Source organism: Natator depressus, chromosome 12, assembly GCF_965152275.1.
Source record: "Natator depressus isolate rNatDep1 chromosome 12, rNatDep2.hap1, whole genome shotgun sequence".
Lineage (NCBI taxonomy): Eukaryota > Metazoa > Chordata > Testudines > Cheloniidae > Natator > Natator depressus.
The window spans coordinates 6,840,142-6,867,954 of record NC_134245.1 but is presented as its reverse complement, the minus strand read 5'-3'; the positions used below and the strand labels follow the sequence as shown (position 1 = coordinate 6,867,954).

General features: G+C 47.3%; 1 protein-coding gene across 5 annotated transcripts in view; it reads right to left on the bottom strand.

Moving 5' to 3' along the window:
* The window catches only part of KIFC3 (kinesin family member C3), a 47,576-nt gene that overhangs the window by 1,889 nt on the left and 17,874 nt on the right, over positions 1-27,813 (bottom strand). For 3 of the 5 annotated variants that reach the window (XM_074968487.1, XM_074968484.1, XM_074968485.1), the window contains exons 6-21: positions 23,196-23,279; positions 14,629-14,694; positions 13,695-13,835; positions 13,334-13,573; positions 12,616-12,789; positions 12,089-12,236; positions 11,633-11,763; positions 11,201-11,312; positions 10,441-10,622; positions 9,948-10,052; positions 9,259-9,389; positions 6,846-6,969; positions 4,967-5,096; positions 4,040-4,269; positions 1,241-1,375; positions 750-858 (exon numbers count right to left, since the gene is read on the bottom strand). In XM_074968487.1, the coding sequence (XP_074824588.1) occupies positions 750-858; positions 1,241-1,375; positions 4,040-4,269; positions 4,967-5,096; positions 6,846-6,969; positions 9,259-9,389; positions 9,948-10,052; positions 10,441-10,622; positions 11,201-11,312; positions 11,633-11,763; positions 12,089-12,236; positions 12,616-12,789; positions 13,334-13,573; positions 13,695-13,835; positions 14,629-14,694; positions 23,196-23,279 (2,242 nt within the window). The remainder of the gene's footprint in view (positions 1-749; positions 859-1,240; positions 1,376-4,039; positions 4,270-4,966; positions 5,097-6,845; positions 6,970-9,258; positions 9,390-9,947; positions 10,053-10,440; positions 10,623-11,200; positions 11,313-11,632; positions 11,764-12,088; positions 12,237-12,615; positions 12,790-13,333; positions 13,574-13,694; positions 13,836-14,628; positions 14,695-23,195; positions 23,280-27,813) is intronic. The other 2 variants (XM_074968482.1, XM_074968483.1) reach the window with 2 other exon arrangements.

Sequence of the window (27,813 nt, the reverse complement as noted above, 5' to 3'; positions counted from 1 at the left end):
CTGCGGCCCCCCCCCACACACACACAATGGTTTTCCTTGTTGTTTCAAGTTCATCACAGCTTCAGCTGAGAACAAGCACACGGTCTTATAGGGCCACAGTAGACCCAGCCCTTCCAACCCGTCCCTCAGGGCTGGGGCCCTCTGTGGACCAGGGGTCCTGCCCATTTGCTGGAAGAAGGCCCTGAGCCAGTTTAAAACCATGCTATTTATCCAAAAATCCCTTCTTTGTCTGTGGGTCTCTGGAGAATCCAATCTGAAATCCAAGGAGGGTGGCTTCAAAGAGTGGATAACCAGAGCAATTACATTAGTCTGTCTTAATTCCCTAAGGTTTGTCCAGGATATAATCAGTCTGTCACACCATTATCCACTCATATGAGCCTCCTAACTTCTCCCTATTAGGGGCTTGTGAATTTTCTCTACAGCCTATGTGCCACTGGATAAAGCAGCTTGCCTCAGTGAGATCTAAGGGCTCTGTCTGATGCTGCAGAGCCAATGCCCACACATTTATGGTAAGACAAGCCCTCTGGGTCAGCCTTTTGTGCAAACAATGCGTTCAGAAGAAGTTCTCTTCTTGCTGGGAGGGACTCAGAAACCATAGCTGGGTGGGGCAGAGGGGGTGGGGATTCATACAGTTTGGACAGAGGGTGAAGAGTCTGGAGTTTGTTATTCACAGTCCACATGTGTCAAGAAGCATTACTGAAAATAGGGAAGCACCGAGAGGCTGAAGGAGACCTCTCCACTGCACCTACCTGAGGTCTGGAGCTTCCTCCGGAATGAGCCTGCTCGTCTTAAAGGGGTCCCGGAGCTAGGAGAAGAATGTGTTCGAATGGAGGGCTGTGCTGCCCCTGCTGAATCATTCTAGAGAGAGCGAGAGCCCGGGATCAGACGGCAAAGACAAGCTACACTGTCTGCACCATTAAGGATTTTTAAAGACAAATCACCACACTGGGCCAGCCTAGTAAATCTGCCACATGAAGAATGCAGGCCGCGCCGGATGGGACCACTACTGCTCGAGGCAGTCAGAAAAGGGGCCGTTGTATTCTGAGCAGGCTGGTAGATTCTGGAAGGGCCCTCAGGGGGAGTTCCAAACTTCAGGCCCTGGGGCTGGTGAGAGAGGGAGAAAGACTGTCCCAGGGTGGAGGAGGTTGTGTATGTCACCGAGAAACAGAACGTGAACAGCGCCCCAACAGAACAATCTAACGCAAGGCAATGGAAGAGTGCAACGGGGTTGGTTAGTTACCTCTAAGTGCTCCTGACTAGACCAGGACCCTAGTTCTGCTCTCCGGGATACAGGGCCCAGTTCCACGGAGCGAACCCTCTCAGCAAACTTTAGGGAACAGAGAGTCTCACTTGTGTTCTTCTCCACTGGAGAGACCTGGAGCCAGACAGAAATACACAGCATTCACTGCCTTGAACTCTCCCGGCCTCCCTCCCAACATTCCCGTACTGCTCACAGCGGGCAGCCGTCGATCCCTGGTAACAGGAGGGGGGCAGGACTGGAAGAGCCGTGTTCACTATCAGACAGCAGTTACAGTGAGGCTGGATAGAATCTAAGTTCCAGCTCTCCATCACAGCAAGAGTATTTCAGAGCTGCTAAGAGCCTACGATTAATAAAAATCATTTCCCATTATAGCACTGTACATGTAACTAACACACTTTTGTTTGTAGGAGAGCTGAAATAAGCTACAGCAGCTGGTAACCGCTCAGTGGCTCTTCCATAAGGGAACAGTGGAGACACAGGCATTCTAGTGATTTATTGGTGAAATTCCTGGTGGGGAGGGGGCACACAAGCTGCAGGGAGGTTTAAAAAAAACACCCCAGGCCACCATGAACAAATAGAGGTGAGCAGAGAGAGACTATTAAGAATCTGATAATGCCAACCACAGAATAATACAGAGGAGAGGGGGAAACCCACCCCAAAAAGCCACATGTTCCCTGGCCTGGCCTGGCTGTTAGAGAACATTTAGAGCCATAGTTCAGTATGAGATTTCTCAGACTTCCATATACAAGTAGATCTCTGTGACCCACCCAGTACTAGAATCTGTGAATGGATTTACCGGCTTTCCTCCCTCTCATGCACAACAGAGCTCTCTTTGAGTAGAGCTATTAGAGAGAGACAATAGAAAAGGATGAGTTTTGCGGGTTCTATTTCAAGATCAAGTCTTTTCCTCACACCAGTGCCCCCAAGCATAGTGTAAACAGACAAGTAGGCAGGGCTGACTGAATCTCATTGGATGCCCCGACTTCTTGGCTCTGATGCTGGTGGAGTGCCGTGATGGACAACTGTGCTCCTCCTCTGTGACTGAGGGCATGTCTCTACTTTGAGCGGGAGGTGTCATTTCCAGCTCGAATAGATGTGTGTGCACTAGCTTTGATCCCACTACCACGCTAAAAATAGAAGGGTAGCTGCAGCCGTGCAGGTAGCAGGCTGGGCTGACTACCTAAGTCCATCCCTACGGACCTCAGTCGGATTGTAGTTAGGGTGGCCAGCCCTCTCACTGGTTGCACTGTCGCGGCTATGCTCTATTTTTAGCGCACTGGCTCAAACAAAGCTAGTGCGGGTACATCTCCCCAAGCTAGAAATAACATCTCCAGCTCAAAGTGTCCATTCGCTGTTGTAAGAGGAGGCTTTCAGCTAGACCTGAGTATCCCCTTCCACTGCACTGGAACCTTTCCCTTTCAGTCCGTGACATGTCCCAAATGGCAAGCTACTCTGCAGTGCAGGGAAAGGGGAGAGGAATGCCATACATTTACACAACACGTATTGTATTCCTCATGCTTCATCACCAGCACAGACCCGACCAAGTGCAGATATTCCACAGCGGCACTGGGAGAACTCAAGAAGAGAGGCTGATGTTGGAGAGGGAGACTGTAATACGTTATGGCCTGCAGCACTTTCATGTTGTGACAGGAGCATGGTTTGAAGTGGGAAGTAAAGGCATGTAGGGAAGCCCAGGTGTCTGCAGCAAACGTCGACAAAGAAGGGCACACGGACGCACCCCCCCACAGAGTCGGAAGACTGCAGTGAATCTATGCCAGTTTACACCAGTGGAAGAGCTAATCCTAGTGGGTGTGTAGGAAGATTTTCCAGAGGAGGGTGCCACTCCTCACAGTGGTAACATTGAGGGTGTTCCCAAAAAGCAGAAGGGCAGTGACTGATTCCTGAGTCTGGTCAAAGGCAGCTATATAAATACATGTTGTGTATTGCCCCAATCAAGCCGAACAAACAGAATGAAGCGGCTTAAATAAATGCCCAGCGAACGTATAAGCCAGTTAGAGGATCACATTAAAATTGTATAGTATAGTATCAGTTGTTGCACTGCAAACTTATTCTTAGAAGTGTGGTTTCTACTCTAAAAAATGACTGTAAAAATGGCACCTCCTTATTCATCTATTCCCCATGGGGCATTCAGGGTCAGCCTTGCTCACTTTAGTAACTAAAACAAGTTTTTACTGTTCTTTACGCCTATGCAGAAGCCAACACAGCTATGAGAGAGGAAGCCAAATTCTATTCCTTCTTATGCATTAGGGACAAACCTGCCAAGTAGATTCCAGGCAGTGACACCTGTGCAAACTCACAGACAGCAACAGGACTGCACAGGTCTCACTGAAGGCAAAATCTGAAGCCAAGGGGGTTGCTCAGGTGTCACCAAGCCATAATTTGGCCTGCAGGGCCTTTATTACTGGTGATGAGATGGAAGAAATCCAACTTGACTCTCAAGTTGCTGGCTGTTACGAAAAAGCCCATCTTTTCACTTATAAACAGCACCATTGATTAAAATTAGAGACACTCCATGTAGAACCCCACAGTGCCACTTTCAGAGGAGAGCCACACCTTAAGTGAAGCCTTATTGTATCTACCGATCCAAACTTGAGACCACAAGCTTTCTTATGTCCATTCCTCAGACCTGTTAAGAACCCACTGAGGTTCTGGACCATGAGGTTCTGGACTTCTCTTGGTTTTTTGACAGTTTAAAGTTTCCTGATTCAGTCAACCATCTCTCCTTACCTCATCTGCCCAGTCGGCCCCAGAACCTACCTGCACCATCATGAGGGTTTTGCTATCTCCGCTGAGGGAGTCTTGGAGTAGGTAGGTCAGTTTGGAGTTGCGGAATGGCACGTGGCCCTGGCGGGCGCGCAGAGCATAAATCACATCTCCTAGTGCTGACAGCGACTTGTTGATGTACTGGGCCTCCCGGAGCCTGCTTCCCTCTGCACCAGACCTGCCTACCCGTTCAGATCCAGCCAAGTCCACCAGGTTCAGCTTCCCTATGACCAGCCAAAACACAAATACACACACAAACTTAATAATCCTATGCAGTTACCTGCTTGGCCCATGTGGAAGTGCTAGCCACAGTGGGGCCTGCCTAGCAATTAATGAACATCCCCATCCTCTCCAGTTAGGAACTAGACACACTAAACTTTATATTGGTATGGAGAATTATGAGTAAAGAGTCCCACAGATCAACCTGCAGCTTGGATTTTCATTACATTTAGAGTTGATGAAAGAGGGCCAATAGATGGGACTGTACAAGCTGAGCCGGCCTTTGAGGGTTGCCTACGCTTGATACAGAATCACTGCACAATTGTGCAATGCATGGGGGTAAAAATTCCTTCTTGATCTTGTAGCAATCAGCTGATGTCCCGAAGCATGAAATCTGAGCACCTTATCTTAGCATGTATAACTACAGATGTTCTCGAGTAGCCAGCCGCTTTTTCAATCCGGCTACACAACTCAGTCCTGACCAGCAACACCCTGAGCATTCTGCTCCCAAACACTGACTCCCAGTAATTGTGTGGACTTCTGTGTCAGAGACAAGCATCCCCTAGGGAGTAGGCCAGTGGCACCCAGTTCTTTTTTCACTTGTTACCCACTTCAGCAGTTGAACCCAAATCTCTAGGCCTGTGTCATCCAAGCACGGGTGTGATCACCAGTCTCACCCTCCACCTCCTAGGAGACACTAACCTGTGGTTCTAAGTCCTGTGCTGTAGTCGAGTCCTCTTACTGTGACGATGAGGAGGGCGTGAGACCGTGAGCTGTGCTCATTGAGGCTGGTGTACTCAGTCACTCTGTTTGAGTGCCCAAATTCAAATACCTGGGAGAGAGGCAGAAAGCCGTGAGCCTTTAGATTTCATTGTGTTCTCTGGCCAGCAGCTTCAGCTATCCCGTCTACATTTACCACTTTCTTAAATGACGACATGGTGGGCAGGTCTTTGGCAGATCTTCCTTGCTGACGCTCAGCACCACTGGCTACCCCATTTTCTGAGCAGAATGTGGATGAACGGCAGCCCTTTCTTGCTTGCAGATGCTCATAACCCCAGGCAAATATTAACCCTATTCCTTCCGCAATGAAATCATCAACGACTGACCTTAATTGCTCACGAAAGATATTGGATTGACAGTAGCACTAAATTTGCCCATAGAATAGGTATGGTATGAGCAGTCAGTGCTAGTTTCCCATCACACATCTCTGGCCAGTGCATCTCTCTCCTTTTCTGGTGGGAGTACTTCTCGAGGACAAGGCCCACTCTTTTCAGAGTCTGCCAGCAAGGGTGCAAACCCAGTGGGTGGGTGGGTGTCTGGGGGGGGGGTCGCGGGGTGATATAGTTGGGATATGGACACAGAAGTGGACTGAGGCCTGACAGTTCATTTCACACAAGGCACTGTCCAGCCCTTCGACCTGTGGGAGAAATGTTTGGTATCCCACTAACGCCCTGAGAGCCATCTAGGCCCCAAAATCTTATTTTTAAATTATTGGTGGCTCACACAAAGGGTTATTGACCTCCGAACTGGTCTCATCATGTGGCATTTGTCACATTATATTCAGGGCCCTATTCCAGTCTCCCTTCCCTGCTCCTCACAAACACACCCAGTTCGGAGGGGTAATTACTTTAGACCTCCATTTCATAGAATCATAGAAGATGAGGGTTGGAAGAGACCTCAGGAGGTCATCTAGTCCAACCCCCTGCTCAAAGCAGGACCAACCCCAACTAAATGTATCTTCATTCTTTACAAATCTGTCACCTGCTCCCTGTTTTTGTGAAGTGCTGACTCGTGAAATTGAAATTACAGCACATCTTAGGCATGTGAAGAAACACAGCTCACATTACAAGCTGCTTTCTGGGTCGATTCTGTTGGGTGCCTCGTTTTCAGTCTGACTCCTACAAGAGGCAAATATCACACGTGTCAGTCTATCACACATGTGAGTCTAGGAGGGTTTGGATCTGTGCCCACTGCCTTCATCTTATGCAGAGCCGTCCCATCCATAGGACAGACCGGGGCAACCGCCCCAGGTCCCACGCTTCGGGGGGCCCCGTGCTTCAGGACGCAGGGTCCAGGGCAGCCTGGGGAGTTAGCGGGGGGCCTGGTGCCGGCAGCAGCAAGCAACCCAGCTCCAGCCCACCCTACTCCGTGGGAAGAGGTGGGGAGGGGCAGGAGAGGGAAGAGGCAGGGCGCGGGATTGGGGGAAGGGGTGGAGTGGGGGCGGGAAGGGGGTGGGGCAGGAGCGGGAAGAGGTGGGGCCTGGGACTGGGGGAAGGGGTGGAGTGGGGGCAGGGCCTGGGCCAGAGCGAGTGGGGGGGTTGTCCCAGGCCCCACACCCCCTAGGGACGGCCCTGATCTTATGTGTGGAGAGATGAGGCATTTGCATCCTCTTGTCCCTGTGCTGCGACCACTGCTCCAGCAGCTGGTCTGTTCATAAGAGAAGAACTTGAGTAAGTCTCTCTAATGCACAGGGCAGTTAACCCCATCCCAGTAGGTGATCCCCCAGCTGGTTCACCCCATCTACTAGGTACCATCGCTGCCCTTCCCCTCCTGGTTTCTCCATCTCTCAGGATGTTTTTACCTTGTTAATATCCTCCACACTTCGCACCTGGAACTCAGTCAGTCCTGGTACATACAGCTGCCCGCTGCCATCTGGGCACAGTTTGATGTCCAGCTTCTCCTGAGGCTCCTTCCCAAGCAAGTCCCTGTAAAGACGGGTAAGGTGACCCTCCCCTCAGACTCGTGTCATTTTCTGTCCCCTACACTAGCCACTTACAAAGGTGAAAGGTATGAGGCCTTTCAGCCTGACCACCCCTGAACTAATGTCCCCACCTAGGAAACTACAGCCCGTGGCAGGCCAGGCTCCCATGCTCTGCTCTGCTCTGCCAGTGGTCTGGTTTATGACCTAGACAGGACAAGCTTTTTCCAGCCGTTGGAAGCCAAGATCTCTCCTCAAGCATGCTTACCCCAACTCTTGCCCACAAAACCTTTTCATTGGCTTTGGGTGAACAAGGACAGACTAAATACTAGCGACACCAGCTATACGATTTTCAGAGGAATCATTTCCCACTGGATGCTTCCTCATCTATTTATAGTCTCAGCTCTTCTATTTTCTGTGTGAGTGTTATTTGTCTGTCAGGAATGTAACACAACCCATCCGTATAGCGCCCCAAACAGATCCACATTCAGAAGTTCCAGTCCCCTGTTTCCACCTGATCTGACTCATGCCTGGTTTGCAGCTTTTATTATCTCAACAACTGACAGTCTCCGTCTCAGGTTCAACCTACCCAGCTGCTGTATAATTAAGTCATTTTTCCAGTGTCTTTGCTGCCACACTTCTATGCTCCATTCCCACCCCCAACCCTACTCCTGAAGGAGACAAGAAGAAGAATTCACTGGAGGAAAATGCTTCTCATTCTTTGAGACCGTAGCTCACAATTTCCAAACGTAACAACCAAAGTGCCAAAGGCACAAAACACAGGCAGAGAATGTTAATGTAAAAGAGCTTCCAATTAAAGCTTGTTGGGGTTTCCACATCCATTAGCGGAAAATAAGGAGGCAGAGAGCGAAAGCATGAAGGGGAAAAATACAGTCTGATTGCTGGCTGATGTTTTAACAGGTGTTGGCATGAGCGAGAGGCCATAGAAACAGAAGGCATTCTAGGAACCCAAGGCTTGGAAAGAATTCCAGGCAGGAGTTCTGAAAGCCCTGTGTGCTGAGAAAAATCCCCGAGCCCGCTAAAGCTAGGGGACTGGAGCACACATCAAAAACAGAATGTACAGCCCAGGATCAGTGTGGTAGTTTAAGATTTTGGAGACACCATATGCTTCTCAATTACCTGTACATGGGAGAGAAGAGACCGTACACTAGACAAGTTGGAGGAGGAGAGATATATGAAGCGAACCTGCTTTTTCAGCCATTAAGAATTTCCCAGCCTAAGCACTACAAGTAAACTCCCTGGTAAACACAATGAAAATAGGTTTCAGAGTAGCAGCCGTGTTAGTCTGTATCCGCAAAAAGAACAGGAGGACTTGTGGCACCTTAGAGACTAACACATTTAGTTGAGCATGAGCTTTCGTGAGCTACAGCTCACTTCATCAGATGCATGCAGTGGAAAATACAGTGGGGAGATTTTATATACACAGAGAACATGAAACAATGGGTGTTACCATACACACTGTAACCAGAGTGATCAGGTAAGGTGAGCTATTACCAGCAGGAGAGAAAAAACCTTTTGTAGCGATAATCAAGGTGGGCCATTCCAGCAGTTGACAAGAACATGTGAGGAACAGCGTGTGTGTGTGTGGGGGAAATAAACAAAAAAAACTTCAAAAACAGACTCCAATGAGAGACTGCTGAATTGGAATTAATTTGCAAACTGGACACCATTAACTTAGGCTTGAATAGAGACTGGGAGTGGATGGGTCACTACACAAAGTAAAACTATTTCCCCATGTTTATTCCCCACCCACCCACCCCCCACTGTTCCTCAGACAGTCTTGTCAACTGCTGGAAATGGCCCACCTTGATTATCACTACAAAAGGTCCCCCCCCGCTCTCCTGCTGGTAATAGCTCACCTTACCTGATCACTCTGGTTACAGTGTGTATGGCAACACCCATTGTTTCAAGTTCTCTATGTATATTAATCTCCCCACTGTATTTTCCACTGAATGCATCCGATGAAGTGAGCTGTAGCTCACGGAAGCTTATGCTCAAATACATTGGTTAGTCTCTAAGGTGCCACAAGTCCTCCTGTTCTTCTTACACCCACAATAGACAGCCTGGTTCAGAGTTCAGGTGTGTCATTTATGCCCAGCCCTGCCCACGTGCAGTGCGGAGCCACCTTGCCCTGGAGGAGCACCAGGACAGATTGCCCTTGCCTTTGCAGGGTGACTCAGGGCACACACTCCATGTCACCCATTAAGGGACACGGACATCCCACACTCAAGCTTTCCTACAGACTCCCACCCCTCCCAGGCTCCCTTCCTGTTACCTGAGCGCCTCGTTGTAAATCTCCGCCACACTGACAGTGATAGTGTAGCCCCAGTCAGACGCTTTCCTCTGCACCTCGGAGAAGAGCAGCTGGAGAGCTCGCTGGTTGATTCCTGGGTTTTCAGGAGTTCCCTGATGATCACGAAAAAAATCTCACATGTGACATCAATGGAGAGAAAGGTGTGACAGAGTGACTGACACAAGACTCACCACTGAGCCCATACGGTGTGCAGTTGTGAGGACACCGGTAGGATATTACACCACGACAAAGCTTGGAACAGGCATCCATGATTCACTGTGGAATCACCAAGATCCACCTCCCACGCTCATGGAAGAGAAGGGGAACAGCCAGAAGGTTGCAAAACAACCAGGTTCCAACCTTCTTCTTCAGACTGTTCTGCTGTGGGCATTGTGAGGTTTGTTACCAACTTGGAAGATGCACAGTCAGGGCTGCTGTGCATGGTTAATCAGGGACCATCATTCTTGGTCACCGTGACAAAGGGGGAATTTACACACATTTACCCATGACCATATCCGTTACATACAGTGATCTAGGGATCAAGCTACCCTCACCCTTCCTCAAGAAATGGCGACACTGAGCCGTAGAATACAGGAAGCAAAGCAAGAAGACACACTGAAAGGGAAGATGGAGGGAGATAGAGAGAGAAAAGGCGAGAAGGGGAAATTTACCTCCATTGTATATGTCTTGCCTGCACCTGTCTGTCCATAGGCAAATATACAGACATTGTAGCCATCAATACAGGATGTGATCAGGGCCTGAACTTCCTGGAATACCTGCCAATGGGAAAGAAATAAAAATGAGCAATATCTGACACCCCGGCATAACCACTCCCCCTGCTGCGCCTCTCATACAGATTACACTTGGGATTGAGTGACTGTGCTGGAATCTCTCGTTTCTGCATTAATTTATTGCATATCATTGGGTGAGCAGAGATACAGCTCTCAAGTCTACTCGAGTTCTACTCTGCCTGCTTATTGCTCCTTTGGAGGAAAGAGTTGCTTTACCTTCTCTTCTCCATCCTTCCCCTACAAAATCAGGGACCTGTGAGTGATCTGAGACCTTATGAAATAATTATGTGTATACTCATGTTGACACACACCTTTCTCTTGAGGTGGAAGTCCATGCTAATGTATCGGTACAGACACATGTGAATATACTTACATCTTGCTGTGTTGCCTGTGGGGAGAAGACCTTGTCCAGTTCAAATGACACCTGCTTCCCCTTGTGCATCAGGTGCAAGATAGCATCGTCGTCAGGGTCAAAGGTCACCGAGTTGGCTGCTTCAGGCCCTTCCCCATCCTCTTTAGTTATTGGCCGGACTCGGCCAAACACACGGATATTTCCTTTACAAGACAAAAATACAGACTAAAACACAGAGACAAGCTCTCGATCAACCTTCCCACCAATTATCTCTTATCAAAGGGCATCAGACAGCGAAGATGCTTAACACAATCCACTTCACTGCTCGCATTCTCTTCTGCAACTCCAGATCCCAAAGGTGGAGATTTAGAGTAACATGCTCCAAGACCACAAGGCAGATCATGCGAACTTCCCACAGGACAGACGTTTTGCTAGAGCCCCGCACAGAATATGTGACGCGTGCGTGGGTGGAGTCACAAGACACTGTTGTCTGCAGCAGGCCACGAATCATGTCCCTAGTAGAACACAGTGAAACCACGGTGATCTGGAGACAGACCACAATAGGTTACTGTGCGAAAGAAATGCTGAAGCTTTTGTAATTGCCCTTATGGGTAGGGCCCCCAGAACCAACGATCCCAGCCTCACGCCTGAACAAATGTCTAACTTCAGTCCAATCACAAAGCTTGAAGTGGGAAGTCTCTGCCCTACAGCTGCATTAATGTCACCCACCAAAAAGATCTGCCCTACATCACTGTCTAAATAATATCTCACACACACACACCTTTCAGCCGCACCAGTTCGTTGTGACATTTTTTCCGGAGTTGCAGCTCCCGGCGGTATTTCCTGAGTAGCTCCCGATTTGTGCTGTTCACCTCCTCAATGGCTTGTCCAATCTGAAGAGGAGGAGACACGAATTATGAGAGGGGAAAAAATCGAAGTATGGCGAACCCCCACCACAGCATGCTACCCACACATACACACACACACACACACCCCTCTCTTTCACACACACACGCACACACACTTCTCTTTCACAGTGCAGGAACTAGAAAAGGAATCTAACAAGGGAAACATGGGGGATGTTCCCGTGGCAGAGAATCAAAGAGCATCTGTCTCCTTCATGCTCACTGTGCAAATCTAATTGTGGCAGAATCAAAGCGACAGCGTTAGGTCCTGCTCTACTGCAGAGCAAGGATTCTCCTGCCATGCTCACCTCTGCCTTGGCATTCCGCAGAGCTTCCTGCAGTAGCAGGGGGAAGTCTCGGACCTGCCGTTTCAGGCTGTTGTAATCATTGGTAAGGGTTCGGAGTGCTGGCTGTAGTGTGAGAAGGTTTTTCCGGACCCCTGCAAACAAACATAAGACAATTGATAATCCTCACATTAAGATCCCACCTTGAAGGTGATAAAGCCCTTCTCCTGTTTGGAGCCTTCACTTGGAAGTGTAGGTCTGAACTCAAACCACCAACAGAGCAGATGGCAGAGATGTGGGGAGGATTCACTAACACTGCTGGGCATTTCTAAATCCAAGTGTGGCTTTCCTCTCGTAACTCCAAAGGAAGTCCTGGTGCAAATGAGAATGTGTAGCATCACCTGGAAAGCTACATTCCCCAGTACCTGTACCACCCACCCTCGTCAGGTTGTTTTGGGACTTGCTTCCCCTGTTCCTCACCTGCCAGGTTCTCATGCACAGCTTTCATTTCTACTTGAGCTCGTGCAAATGCCTCTTCAATGGCCCGGTTCTTGTCATCTTCCATGTTCTGCATCTCCTCCAGCATCTGTCCATGTGTCTGCTCCAGTTCAGACTCATACATCATAATCTAGGAAGGGACCCAAACTGGAGTTATTACTCTGTGACAAAAAACAGCATCACAAAGGCCAAGCCCAGCAGGACTGACTCACTCACCCATCCACCCAATATTTCATGCCAACTCTTATCAGAGTTTGTTAAAATTCTTTTACTTGTACCATGGGGCTAGGTGAGTAAGTCAGAAACAGTCAATCAAAAAGGGCCATTGAACAAGGAGTAATGTGACCAATGGAACGTCTTCAAGTTGTTCCCATATACGTTCCCTGTGTGACCCAGGGACCTGAGCTCTGAGGTTGGAGGCAGTTTGCTATGTTCCTTTGTAGCTGTTTTTCTCTCCTTTTCCACCCACGCATTGTATATTTTCCCCTTCTCTATGCAGTACTGATTACCTGGGCTCTGAGCTGGGCTGCAGTCTTCTCAGACTTCTGTAGTTGCTGTTCCATCTCCTTTAGCACCTGTCTCTGCATCCCCACTTGCTCCTGCAAGTACTGATTCCGTGACTGGGTCTCACATAGAGCCTGCTTTGTCTTGGATGACTCCACTTCCACCGTTTTGATGATATACTACAAAAAAATTCCCAACACAAGCACTTGAGAAACTCCCCACTATCAGGCCTGGGACAGACACGGGCTTGGCCGAATCAAAGGCATTCCCCACTGAATTTTCAAGGAAGTTTATCCACAAGGACCAGATGAAACCGGCAAGTCCTTTGGAGCTCAGTGCAGGTCTGCATAACCACCATTACAGATTTACCATAACTTTAAACAGGTAGTGGCATCTTTAGCGCACAAAGCTGGGACTCTTATTTATATGACAGATTTCACCTACCCTAAGCACTTTGTACGCTGCCAGGATTCTGTATAAGCTACAGACAAACAACAAACAGTATTCTGCCTGCAAGCTCCTCCTAGATTCTCTGAGTCAAGGGCCAGCCCATTTTATACCCCTTTTGATATCAAGGGGTTAATAGGGGAGAAAGCCGGGCAGAGTTTGGCCCTTTCTCTCTAAGGAAAATGTAAAGGCATGCATTCTGCGTGGATTTATAACAGCAAATGGGCAGAACGATCAATAGGAATCGCCCTGCATAAATGATTTGTTCCATCTCACCTTTATCTGCTGGGGTTGGGCTTTCAAGCTAGCTATAGTCTCCTGACTGTCCCGCAGCCTCCTGCTGAGTCGCTCCTCCTCCTCAGCCTTCTCTGCAAGGGAGTCCTTCAAGCGCAGCTCTACCTCTGCCAGGCGATTGGTCTTCTGCTGCACTTCCAAGTCCAGCTCCGACAGCCTCCCTTTCACCTCCTCCACCTCCAGCTGCAGCTGGGCCAACCTTTCTTGCAGCCTCGCATTCTCCTGCAAACCAGGTTGGGAGAGGGGGGAGAGGAAGCCAAGTTTCATGTGATCAGCAGGCAGCAAGCACATGATACATAATGAACAGCTCTGTCTGCACTCCCCACCCTCGGGACTTCGCTACCTGGATGTGTTCGCAGTCAATGCATTTCACATGCTGCTTCTTCAGCTTCTGCAGCTCCGCCTCACATGACTTCATGTCTTGCTTTAGGTGCTCGTTCTCTGCAATGAGCAGATCCCGGTGCTTTTCCAAGTCAGTGCCACCCTGAAAAGGGCAGAAGAGGGGACAGAGTGTTTTTTAACCCAATATTTTACTTTCAGTCACTGGGTCAAATTCTGCACTCTCCCTACACCCATGCAATGCATTTGACTTCAGTGGAGTTGCACCAATAAAAGAAAGAACAGGATTTGGCACAGTATCTTTAATAATAATTAAGGATTCTACATTTTTCACACACTATACACATATGAAGAAAAGGAGGACTTGTGGGACCTTAGAGACTAACAATGCTCAAATAAATTGGTTAGTCTCTAAGGTGCCACAAGTCCTCCTTTTCTTTTTGCAAATACAGACTAACACCGCTGCTACTCTGAAACCTGTACACATATGGTACTCCCGAAATGCAGCCATCTCTGGGGTGAAGGGCAGAATGCAGCCAGTGAATACCACAATAATAGTGGCATGGGAAATTTTGTCCAAGGACACCAGCAGCAAACTCCTGCTATGGAGAAGAGTGCCAGGGCCTCTGTTTTAAGGCTGCATTGGACAAACTCCCATGTAACTTAATGGACTTCAATTTATCTACCTCAGGTTGGCCCAAATCCATCTGGGTCAAACCTATGGTTCTGGGAGTATTTCATTCATCACCCTTAGGCGTCTAAACAATCCCCATCTGCACTGAGATTTCTTTCTTTTCTCTCCCTGTTTTACTGTCTCATATGTAAAATACTAAGGACCAACAACAACCAACAACTTCAACCAAGAATGTAACCATTTCCTCAGGGGAAAAACACATGTAATACAGATACAAAAAACAGATAAGTTTCCAAAGGCTCACCAACTCAGAATGGAGTCTGTTCACTTCCTGAGCTTGATCCAGGAGTTTCCCCTTCAGATTTTCAACCTGTCAACACAGGCACAAGTTGACTAGGCTGGTCCCCTTTTTATTTTGACCACAAACACCTCCTCCCAACACACACCAGCTCAAATTACACACAGCTTCACTTGAAGCTGCAATGCTCCGGCACAAAAATAAGGGGCTTTAAGGCCCAAAGGGAAAAATCATGAATTTCCTACAAGCCACAGAGCCAGACCGATAGACTGGGTAGTTACGAGTTGCGGAACCCCCCACCCCAGAGAAAGCAATGTCAAAGACTACCAAGCTGGCCCTGAGAAGACAACGAACCATACCAGCAATCCCCAAATTACATGGGGTGCTATTCATCAAACAAGCAACGCACTCTCTTTATTTCTGCTAATATGACTGTAGAATACCATGTAGGCAGCTTTTCTGGAGAGAACTGGGTACACAGCAGCCCTGGCTAACTGTGAGCTGCCACTGAAAACATCAACAGAAAGTGGGAACATAAAAAGATTCAAGCTGGAAAGGAAATAGACTTATTTGGTCCCTTACTCCACACCTGCGATCAGCGCAGATACCTGGCAGTATTTTCTCCAATCCAGTTTTAGTTCCAAATAATGGGCCCCCCACCACTGCCCTGGAGCAAATCATTCCTCAGAGTGAGACCACACTGTTAGGACTATTTCCTGATATTCAGCAAAAGTTTTCTTTGCTCAGTTTCATCCCATTTCCTCTGATAATTGCTTGCACATTTGAGTGCTACCCACACCAAATACTCATTTTTTGCCTCAATGCACGTTTGAGGATTAAAAATAAAAAAAGATTTTTTTTTCAGGTAACCTCCTCTACCACATGAGCATTTTGACAGCTTGTCCTCCATTCTTTCACCAACTCTTGGGAGAAACTTTAATGGGTAAAAAATGTTGTTTCTTATTGGAGAAATCTTCCACCCCAGCTGTGCTCAGAGATCAAATCGTCCCCTCCTCGCCAGGGGTCTTTGCTTTCCTGTATCATAAAAACGACCATACTGAGTCAGATCAAAGGTCCGTCTAGCCCAGTGTCCTGTCTTCCAACAGTGGCCAATGCCAGGTGCCCCAGAGGGAATGAACAGAACAGGGAATCATCAAGTGATCCATCCCCTGTCTCCCATTCCCAGCTTCTGGCACTTTTTGCTTTTTCTTCTAGGAAGATGTCTATTACTTTTTTTTTCTCGCAGTGGCTTTTAAATTCCTTTTATATGGCGAGGTTCATGAAGGAGAATCCTCCTAAACAGACGTCAAAGAATATTTTTTTCCGCGTACAGCACTCCGTTCTCCTTCCATGTGTGTAAGGGATATCCGCTCCAGGGATACAGTAGATCGAAGTCTGTAGGCAGTGCTTAATTTGTCCCAGGGCTTGCTAGGACTGAGCCCCAGCACCTGGCAGCTTGGCAGTCCATAGCCCCGGCACCTCTGGGCTTGCTGCATCTGTTACGAATGTAAAAAAAATCACTCGAGCTGCAGCAACTCTTTCAGATTAAGCCCTGACTGGACGGTACTAGTGTACCCATCTTCATACCGATGAACAAGAGAAGTGAGGGATTTTGGCAAAACGTACGGGATTTCTGCAGAGCTCTCACTTAGTTCTCTGCTCTACCTGGTCCTATTCTTCTATCGGTGTCAGACAAGGAAATCCACTGGAAAAAATGACTAACCTGAACCGCTGCAGTGCAATCTCAGAGACGTCACACCAGCTACACCACAGGAGCCCATTATTTTGACTTTACAGCACCCCCATTGTGTGCTGTGGCTTCACTAAAGACAAAATACAGCGTCCTCGCCCCCAAAGCACTTACATGGTACGGTCTCAATCCTGCAATGAGAGCCACACAGGCAGACCCCCGCACCTGTGCTGAGCCCCACTGACTCCAGTGGGGCTTCACACAGGTACAGTTGTCTATCTGCCTGAAGCAACCTGCAGGATAATAGGCTAAATTTGACCAGAACAGGGTGATAAACGGTAAGGGGGACTTTTGCAGATGATTACACCATGCACATCATGTTTACCCTCAGGACAGCTGCAAGGGTATTTCAATATTTCAAGAGACTGTCTGATGGGCAGCCTTTCTGGTCAACATTTAATGCTTCCTGTTGCCAGCCAAGAGAGCTGGGCTCTGTCTCATGGTCAGAGCTCTCAATCTCACAGGATGGCAGGAGTGGGAGGGTTATGGCAGCAATGCAGACACACGAATGGAACCTGAGTTACTCTAAGGTAGCGAGGGGATGCCTGACAAACTCCCAGAGGATTATGATAAAGCCAGGACAAAACCTGTGTTTCAACAGCATCGGCCAGAGTGCTGGAGCAGCCACAAAAGGTGAGCTAAACCCTCTGACGTTGGCAAAGCAGGTGCCAGCTCATGCCGGGCCTCCAGGTCTCAACTGAGCACTGACAAATACTTAGCTGGAATGAGGGTATGTCCACACTACAAGATTATATTGACCTAAGTTACATTGCCATAGCACCACCACCGTATTTACATCACTTTTGCATGTCCACACGACTCTCCTTGTGTGGGCAGTGCGCATCCCCACCAGGAGCGCTTGCACTGATTTAACCGTAAGTGTGGAGCACTGTGGGGACAGCTTCTGAAAGCCAGCAACGGTCGATGTAAGCAACGCAGGGTCTACACTGATACTGTGTCGACCTAAGTGCTACGCCTCTTGTGGAGGCAGAGTTATTAAATTGGTGTCCCGGGTGAGTTACGTCGGCGGGAGCAAAATTTTACACTAGACTCTTACAGAGTTAGGTGGACATAAGCTGCCTAACTCTGTAACACAGAGCAGGGCTCAGACTGGCTCACCTCTGTGTTCATAGAATCACAGAATCTCAGAGTTGGAAGGGACCTCAGGAGGTCATCTAGTCCAACCCCCTGCTCAAAGCAGGACCAGTCCCCAACTAAATCATCCCAGCCAGGGCTTTCTCAAGCCTGACCTTAAAAATTTCAAAGGAAGGAGATTCCACCACCTCCCTGGTAACACATTCCAGTGCTTCACAACCTCCTAGTGAAAAAGTTTTTCCTAATATCCAACCTAAACATCCCCTACTGCAACTTGAGACCATTGCTCCTTGTTCTGTCATCATCTGCTACCACTGAGAACAGTCTAGATCCATCCTCTTTGGAACCCCCTTTCAGGTAGTTGAAAGCAGCTATCAAATCCCCCCTCATTCTTCTCTTCTGCAGACTAAACAATCCCAGTTCCCTCAGCCTCTCCTCATAACTCATGTGTTCCAGTCCCCTAATCATTTTTGTTGACCTCCACTGGACGTTTTCCAATTTTTCCACATCCTTCTTGTAGTGTGGGGCCCAAAACTGGACACAGTACTCCAGATGAGGCCTCACCAATGTCGAATAGGGGGGAACGATCACATCCCTCGATCTGCTGGCAATGCCCCTACTTATACAGCCCAAAATGCCATTGGCTTTCTTGGCAACAAGGGCACACTGTTGACTCATATCCAGCTTCTCATCCACTGTAACCCCTAGGTCCTTTTCTGCAGAATTGCTGCCTAGCCATTCGGTCCATAGTCTGTAGAGGTGCATGGGATTCTTCCGTCCTAAGTGCACTTGTCCTTGTTGAACCTCATCAGATTTCTTTTGGCCCAATCCTCTAATTTGTCTAGGGCCCTCTGTATCCTATCCCTACCCTCCAGCGTATCTACCTCTCCTCCCAGTTTAGTGTCATCTGCAAACTTGCTGAGGGTACAATCCATGCCATCCTCCAGATCATTAATGAAGGTATTGAACAAAACCGGCCCCAGGACCGACCCTTGGGGCACTCCACTTGATACCGGCTGCCAACTAGACATGGAGCCATTGATCACTACCCGTTGAGCCCGACAATCTAGCCAGCTTTCTGTCCACCTTATAGTCCATTCATCCAGCCCATACTTCTTTAACTTGCTGGCAAGAATACTGTGGGAGACAGTGTCAAAAGCTTTGCTAAAGTCAAGGAATAACAAGTCCACCGCTTTCCCCTCATCCACAGAGCCAGTTATCTCATCATAGAAGGTAATTAGATTAGTCAGGCATGACTTGCCCTTGGTGAATCCATGCTGACTGTTCCTGATCACTTTCCTCGCCTTTAAGTGCTTCAGAATTGATTCCTTGAGGACCTGCTCCATGATTTTTCCAGGGACTGAGGTGAGGCTGACTGGCCTGTAGTTCCCAGGATCCTCCTCCTTCCCTTTTTTAAAGATGGGCATTACATTAGCCTTTTTCCAGTCATCCGGGACCTCCCCCGATCACCATGAGTTTTCAAAGATAATGGCCAATGGCTCTGCAATCACATCCGCCAACTCCTTTCGCACTCTCAGATGCAGCGCATCTGGCCCCATGGACTTGTGCTCGTCCAGCTTTTCTAAATAATCCCGAACCACTTTTTTCTCCACAGAGGGCTGGTCACCTCCTCCCCATGCTGTGCTGCCCAGTACAGTAGTCTGGGAGCTGACCTTGTTCGTGAAGGCAGAGGCAAAAAAAACATTAGCTTTTTCCACATCCTCTGTCACTAGGTTGCCTCCCTCATTCAGTAAGGGGCCCACACTTTCCTTGACTTTCTTCTTGTTGCTAACATACCTGAAGAAACCCTTCTTCTTACTCTTAACATCTCTTGCTAGCTGCAGCTCCAGGTGTGATTTGGCCTTCCTGATTTCACTCCTGCATGCCCGAGCAATATTTTTTTACTCTTCCCTGGTCATTTGTCCAAGCTTCCACTTCTTGTAAGCTTCTTTTTTGTGTTTAAGATCAGCAAGGATTTCACTGTTAAGCCAAGCTGGTCGCCTGCCATATTTACTATTCTTTCTACACATCGGGATGGTTTGTCCCTGTAACCTCAATAAGGATTCTTTAAAATACAGCCAGCTCTCCTGGACTCCTTTCCCTCTCATGTTATTCTCCCAGGGGATCCTGCCCATCAGTTCCCTGAGGTTGTCAAAGTCTGCTTTTCTGAAGTCCAGGGTCCGTATTCTGCTGCTCTCCTTTCTTCCCTGTGTCAGGATCCTGAACTCGACCATCTCATGGTCACTGCCTCCCAGGTTCCCATCCACTTTTGCTTCCCCTACTAATTCTTCCCAGTTTGTGAGCAGCAGATCAAGAAGAGCTCTGCCCCTAGTTGGTTCCTCCAGCACTTGCACCAGGAAATTGGCCCCTACACTTTCCAAAAACTTCCTGGATTGTCTGTGCACCGCTGTATTGCTCTCCCAGCAGATATTAGGGTGATTGAAGTCTCCCATGAGAACCAGGGCCTGCGATCTAGTAACTTCTGTTAGTTGCCAGAAGAAAGCCTCGTCCACTTCATCCCCCTGGTCCGGTGGTCTATAGCAGACTCCCACCACGACATCACCCTTGTTGCTCACACTTCTAAACTTAATCCAGAGACACTCAGATTTTTCTGCAGTTTCATACTTGAGCTCTGAGCAGTCATACTGCTCCCTAACATACAATGCAACTCCCCCACCTTTTCTGCCCTGCCTGTCCTTCCTGAACAGTTTATATCCGTCCATGACAGTACTCCAGTCATGTGAGTTATCCCACCAAGTCTCTGTTATTCCAATCACATCATAATTCCTTGACTGTGCCAGGACTTCCAGTTCTCCCTGCTTGTTTCCCAGGCTTCTTGCATTTGTGTATAGGCACCTGAGATAACTCGCTGATCATCCCTCTTTCTCAAGTATGAGGCAGGAGCCCTCCCCTCTCACGCGCTCCTTCTCATGCTTCCTCCCGGTATCCCACATCCCCACTTACCTCAGGGCTTTGGTCTCCTTCCCCCGGTGAACCTAGTTTAAAGCCCTACTCACTAGGTTAGCCAGCCTGAAGATGCTCTTCCCTCTCTTCATTAGGTGGAGCCCATCTCTGCCTAGCACTCCTCCTTCTTGGAACACCATCACATGGTCAAAGAATCCAAAGCCTTCTCTCCGACACCACCTGCGTAGCAATTCATTGACTTCCACGATTCGACAGTCTCTACCCGGGCCTTTTCCTTCCACAGGGAGGATGGACGCGAAGACCACTTGCGCCTCAAACTCCTTTATCCTTCTTCCCAGAGCCACGTTGTGTGCAGTGATCTGCTCAAGGTCATTCTTGGCAGTATCATTGGTGCCCATGTGGAGAAGCAGGAAGGGGTAGTGATCCGAGGGCTTGATGAGTCTCCGCAGTCTCTCCGTCACATCATGAATCCTAGCTCCTGGCAAGCAGCAGACTTCTTGGTTTTCCCAGTCGGGGCGGCAGATAGATGACTCAGTCCCCCTGAGGAGAGAGTCCCCAACCACCACCACCCACCTCCTCCTCTTGGGAGCAGTGGTCGTGGAACCCCCATCCCTAGGACAGTGCATCTCATGCCTTCCAATCACCGGAGTCTCCTTCTGTTCCCTTCCCTCAGATGTATCATCTAGTCCGCTCTCCGCATTAGTACCTGATTAGTGTTAGTATTGTTAAAACAAGTATTCGAGTTCTAAAAATGGGCTTAGTGTCTAGACTTTATTGAATGCTTGTAAACTGCTTTGTGCATTAATCTTCATTATAACATCTGTACACCATATTGTAAGGTAATATTTGAGCATTTGCATTGTAAACCTCTGTAGCTGTGTCAGTCACCAGATTGGCAAGAGACATTAGTTAGTGTGTAATGCTGGCCTACAACACAAGGTGTCATGTCCTGTCCCACAGAGAAGGCCCATCAACACTAGAAGAACTATTGTGGAACATCAAAGAAGATAAAAGACTTTGTTGATTGCTCCCCCCACCCCCACCCCGCCAGCCCCCTGGAAGAGGAGACATGCAAGTGAATTCCTCCCATCAGCAAAAACAACGAGGAGTCCTTGTGACACCTTAGTGACTAACAAATTTATCTGAACATAATGCCCAAATAAATTTGTTAGTCTCTAAGATGCCACAAGGACACCTCGTTGTTTTTGCTGATACAGACTAACATGGCTACCACTCTGAATCCTCCCATCAGGTGAGCTGGTAGCTCAAACATCCCTACAAAGGAGAAACTATAACTCTATTCTGCTTAGACTCTAGAGGGCAAGATTTATAGGCATAAGCATGCGGTCCCCCGGCTGCTTAATGTAGGCTAGCCCTAAGGTACATATAGAGCTTGCTTATTATACAAACTTCTATTACCTTCAGAGTGTGTGTACATTTACCTGCTTTAACCTTGTAAATAACTCTTTTGTTTCCTTTTCCTAGTTAATAAATCTTTAGATAGTTTGACAGGACTGGCTACAAGCTTTATCTTTAGTGCGAGATCTAAGGTGCAACTGACCTGGTATACATGACTGGTCCTTTGGGTCTAGGAGTAACCGGACTACTGTCTCAGAGTAGCAGCCGTGTTAGTCTGTATCCGCAAAAAGAACAGGAGTACTTGTGGCACCTTAGAGACTAACAAATTTATCTGAGCATAAGCTTTCGTGAGCTACAGCTCACTTCAGTCTCTAAGGTGCCACAAGTACTCCTTTTCTTTTTGCGGACTACTGTTGTGAGTTTTGGTGTAGGGCACCATCTAGCACAAAAGCTAGCTTGCCTAGGTTGAGTACCCAAGGGAACCATCTGTGACTCCACGGTTAGGCTGTTATGTTGCCTGAGAAGTTTACACTTAATAGGTGAAATCTAAGTATAGAACTCATTGCCAATTTGGTGTTTGTGACCTGCTTCTCAACAGTCTGCCCTGGGGTTGGTACCCACACTCTTGAGCCACTCCAGGACAGCTTGACAACCTTCCCCTCTCTCCCCTGCACCACACACACACACACACACACACACTTCAGACTTCTCCTAAGTTTACATTCTGGCTCTCAGACCCACCTCTTTGACTGGTGTAGAAGCAGGGTCTTTAGACACAAAGATCTGGTGGTGTGCACTTCTCCATATAAAGACCCCAATTCTATTTTCCCCCATCTTAGTGCTCAATGCAGAATGAAGATTGGGGTGGCCAAAAGTGGTCCCATAGTAGCTGAAGAGCGCTCTGCCCCCTGGCTTTAGTCAGAGCTATCTCAAGGGGTCTCTAACAAATTTTTTGCTTCTCATGCCTCCCTATGAGAGCAGACAGAGCAGCGTGCACTCAAACCACATCCCTTCCCTCTCCCTGGGATAACTGTTACCGACCCTGGACACATACCCTAAAACAGGAGCTAAGAGGTGGGTCTATGGAGCTTTTACATCAGCTTGAAAGTCCCTTGTGCTGGGAGTGGATCCCACCAGAGAACTGAACCCAAACAGTCTTTCCACAATGGAGTTACTATAGGTGGTCTGACTCCCCGTGACCATTAATACCAGTTTTTATTTTTTAGCTTATAATAAAGGATCTCAATTTTTTCCTATAGAGTGAACCATTTCTTAACAGAAAGAGACTCTCATTAGTGCTTCCCCTCCACCTGTGATCATGGAACATCCCTGTGGCAGCCACAGCAGGCAAGTACAAGGGAAAGAAATGTTAGCAGACTATTCACATACTTCAGCTTCTTTTAATAGCATTTAACAACTGGAAACAAAGAGAAGGAGCTATTACCATGTGACCACCCAGCTCTCTGCAGCCCCTCAGTGATCTGTGGACCACAGTTTGGAACTGTTTCAGAGTAGCAGCCGTGTTAGTCTGTATTCGCAAAAAGAAAAGGAGTAAAATAAATTTGTTAGTCTCTAAGGTGCCACAAGTCCTCCTTTTCAGTTTGGAACTGCTGACTTAAAACAAATACATGTTTACATTATGCTACAATTAATTAAGCTCACTTTAAGTTACACCCATCTAATGAGATGAAGTTAGAATGAGTACTTAAATACATGGTATTACCATATTCTGAGATTCATAGATTCATAGATATTTAGGTCAGAAGGGACCATTATGATCATCTAGTCTGACCTCCTGCACAACGCAGGCCACAGAATTTCACCCACCACTCCCGCAAAAAACCTCTCACCTATGTCTGAGCTATTGAAGTCCTCAAATCATGGTTTAAAGACTTCAAGGAGCAGAGAATCCTCCAGCAAGTGACCCGTGCCCCATGCTACAGAGGAAGGCGAAAAACCTCCAGGGCCTCTTCCAATCTGCCCTGGAGGAAAATTCCTTCCCGACCCCAAATATGGTGATCAGCTAAACCCTGAGCATATGGGCAAGATTCATCAGCCAGATACTACAGAGAATTCTTTCCTGGGTAACTCAGATCCCACCCCACACTTGCTGTTCCATTTAAAAAAGTACACTGAGAAGTCATACATTGCCTAACAATTAGGCTTTTATAAAGACAAACTTCGACAAAACCGAAGACCAATAGAATTAGGAGTTTGTTTTTAAACAAGAGAGGCCCCAGATACGGCAGCACTGTGCAAGTGCATGAGAACAAGGAAGTGAAGAAAAAAGTTAAAAAAGTTGCGACTGACTGAGCTGTTTTCATTGTCCAATCTGAGAGAAATGCAAAGAACAGATCTAATGGATTAAAAATCACTAAGAATAATTAATCTTTTAAATATCCATACCTTAGATTTTAATCATTTTACTTCCCTTTAACATTGAAATTTTACACTATTTCAAAGCAACAACAACAGCATCTCTCTAAAAAGAGTGAAAACCTATGGACACTTACAATAGTTGGTCCTTACAGTGGGGACACAAAAAACAAGTAAAAATCTATCAAAAGCAAGTCTGCATTACACATAGCCATCTATCCGGGAATGGATTTATACACTTCATACCATTCCAACGTTAGCCAGTCAGTCACCTAGGTCAGTCTTGAAATGTCTTTAGAATTAATAGTATTTGCAGACAAGCATTCACCTGTGATACAAATGCCACTCAGAATAAGTGATTATCAGTACATTTAACATCAGCGTTTGTTTAACCCTAAATTCATTAGCAGAAAACTCACAGTGTTAAATTAGAAAATACCAGCTCATCTCTCTTCCTCAGCTGAAGTTAAAGACAACCACAGGAGACACTGATTCACTTCTCCTGCAGTGGAGACCCACCCCTTCCTGCAAAAATAGGTGGAGCCTGGTTGCTTGCCTGGTTAGACCTCACTGGTTGTATCTGCAGCCTGGCCACAATTGCTAGAAATGACACCCACTGGTTTTCTTAGCTAGGTCTGGCACGTAGGTGTGGCCTTTGTATCTCTTAGCCTTTAAACAGGTTCCAGAGTAGCAGCCGTGTTAGTCTGCATTCGCAAAAAGAAAAGGAGGTCTTGTTTCCTTTTCCTAGTTAATAAATCTTTAGATAGTTTGACAGGACTGGCTACAAGCTTTATCTTTAGTGCGAGATCTAAAGTGCAACTGACCTGGTATACATGACTGGTCCTTTGGGTCTGGGAGTAACCGGACTACTGTCTCAGAGTAGCAGCCGTGTTAATCTGCTACTCTGGAGGACTTGTGGCACCTTAGAGACTAACACATTTATTTGAACACAAGCTTTCGTGAGCTACAGCATCCGATGAAGTGAGCTGTAGCTCACAAAAGCTTATGCTCAAATAAATGTGTTAGTCTCTAAGGTGCCACAAGTCCTCCTTTTCTTTTAGCCTTTAAAGTCTCTTTAAAGAAATGGGACATATTAATTTATCCTTCTCCTTTGTCCACATGCTAACTAGATGTTTTTCCCTAGCAGAGATTTGCCTCCTGTATACAATGCCTCTCTCTCTCTCTCTCTGTCAGCTGGTATAGGGCCAGATTCTGCTTTAACTTATGCACACTGGTGTCATACAGAGTAACCCAACTGAACTCAATACAATTATTCGGTCATGTTTAGATCTGTGTAATTAAGAGCAGAATCAGACCATAGTTACATCTAGAGTTATAAACCAACCCCCCTTCCCACTGTAGTCCCACTTTCTCACAAATAAATGCTATTTTTTTTGTATCGGCGGTGGTTACCAGTGTCGCACAATCTTGCTACACTTTGACAAACAACCAGGTAATGACTTTAAAACATCGGTTGTTTTTTCTTAGAAACTAAAGAATGTCTTTGTACTTCATGCACCACCCTTTTCCCCGCATCCACCCACCCACATACCTATTCTCTTATCAGTTTTCTCCTTCTCAGCTGGAAAACTGATTTTTAAATGTGTTTTTTACTTCCTGCCTTTTGAATGACACTAGAATTAACTTGCTTATTTCATACCACAAACCTATCGTGCTGGGCCCTTTGTGCACTAGTATAATGGACAATCACAGCATAGCTCTGAGAGTAGGTTTGCTAGGCAGCAATATTTGGTGCTTAACAAGCTCTTTTCATCAAAGGATTTATAAGCACTTCATGAGATTATTGAAATGCCACAAAACTGATTCAGCGGAAGATTAGACAGGGAACCTGAAGCATGCAGCTGCTTAGTGACTTGTTCAAAATCAGAAAAAGCCAAAGGCAGACCTGTGAACAGAACTCAAAGTCCTCATTCCTAGAGTCCTGCCCTAACCACTAGACCAGCAGTTTTCAAACTTTCTGAGCTCAGCCCCCGCTTTGAGTTACAATTTTTGATTGCGTCCCCCCCGCCCCCCGCAACCCAGACCAAAAAAAGAGGTGGAGGTGGCACCTGCCACACCAGGCTGAAGTCCAAGCTGCCTGGCATCACCGCTCCCCCCAACATTCCTCCATGACTCCTGCACTAGACCTGTGAGTTGACTGCTGCTACGCAGAGCCAACAGAGGGAGCACAACACATTGTGTATCTAGGTCTTGCAAAATATCTGCTTTAAAATATGTGCTTCTTAGCAACAAAATAACTGGCTCTGTGGATGAGGGGAAAGCGGTGGACATGTTATTCCTTGACTTTAGCAAAGCTTTTGACACCGTCTCCCACAGTATTCTTGCCAGCAAGTTAAAGAAGTGTGGGCTGGATGAATGGACTATAAGGTGGATAGAAAGCTGGCTAGATTGTCGGGCTCAACGGGTAGTGATCAATGGCTCCATGTCTAGTTGGCAGCCGGTATCAAGTGGAATGCCGAAAGGGTCGGTCCTAGGGCCGGTTTTGTTCAATATCTTCATTAATGATCTGGAGGATGGCGTGGATTGTACCCTCAGCAAGTTTGCAGATGACGCTAAACTGGGAGGAGTGGTAGATACGCTGGAGGGTAGGGATAGGATACAGAGGGCCCTAGACAAATTAGAGGATTGGGCCAAAAGAAATCTGATGAGGTTCAACAAGGACAAGTGCAGAGTCCTGCACTTTGGACGGAAGAATCCCATGCACCTCTACAGACTAGGGACCGAATGGCTAGGCAGCAGTTCTGCAGAAAAGGACCTAGAGGTTACAGTGGACGAGAAGCTGGATATGAGTCAACAGTGTGCCCTTGTTGCCAAGAAGGCCAATGGCATTTTGGGCTGTATAAGTAGGGGCATTGCCAGCAGATCAAGGGACGTGATCGTTCCCTTCTATTCGACATTGGTGAGGCCTCATCTGGAGTACTGTGTCCAGTTTTGGGCCCCACGCTACAAGAAGGATGTGAAAAAATTGAAAAACGTCCAGTGGAGGGCAACAAAAATGATTAGGGGACTGGAACACATGAGTTATGAGGAGAGGCTGAGGGAACTGGGATTGTTTAGTCTGCAGAAGAGAAGAATGAGGGGGGATTTGATAGCTGCTTTCAACTACCTGAAAGGGGGTTCCAAAGAGGATGGATCTAGACTGTTCTCAATGGTAGCAGATGACAGAACAAGGAGCAATGGTCTCAAGTTGCAGTGGGGGAGGTTTAGGTTGGATATTAGGAAAAACTTTTTCACTAGGAGGATGCTGAAGCACTGGAATGCGTTACCTAGGGAGGTGGTGGAATCTCCTTCCTTAGAGGTTTTTAAGGTCAGCCTTGACGAAGCCCTGGCTGGGATGATTTAGTTGGGGATCGGTCCTGCCTTGAGCAGGGGGTTGGACTAGATGACCAGGTCCCTTCCAACCCTGAGATTCTATGATTCTATTCTATGATTCTGTTATTCTATAAGAGGAATTAGATCAGATATTGAGTGTGAGAGCACTTGGAACATAGCAATTTACTCGTAAGTTACAATGTTGGCCTAAACACCTTGGTTGAGATCCTCAAAGGTATTTAGGCACTTAACTGCCTTTGAAATCAATGGAAGCTAGGAACCTAATACCTTTTGGGATCTGGACCCTGAAAAATGTCTCGGTTCACTCCCAGAGTTCTTCCTCCCCCATCTTG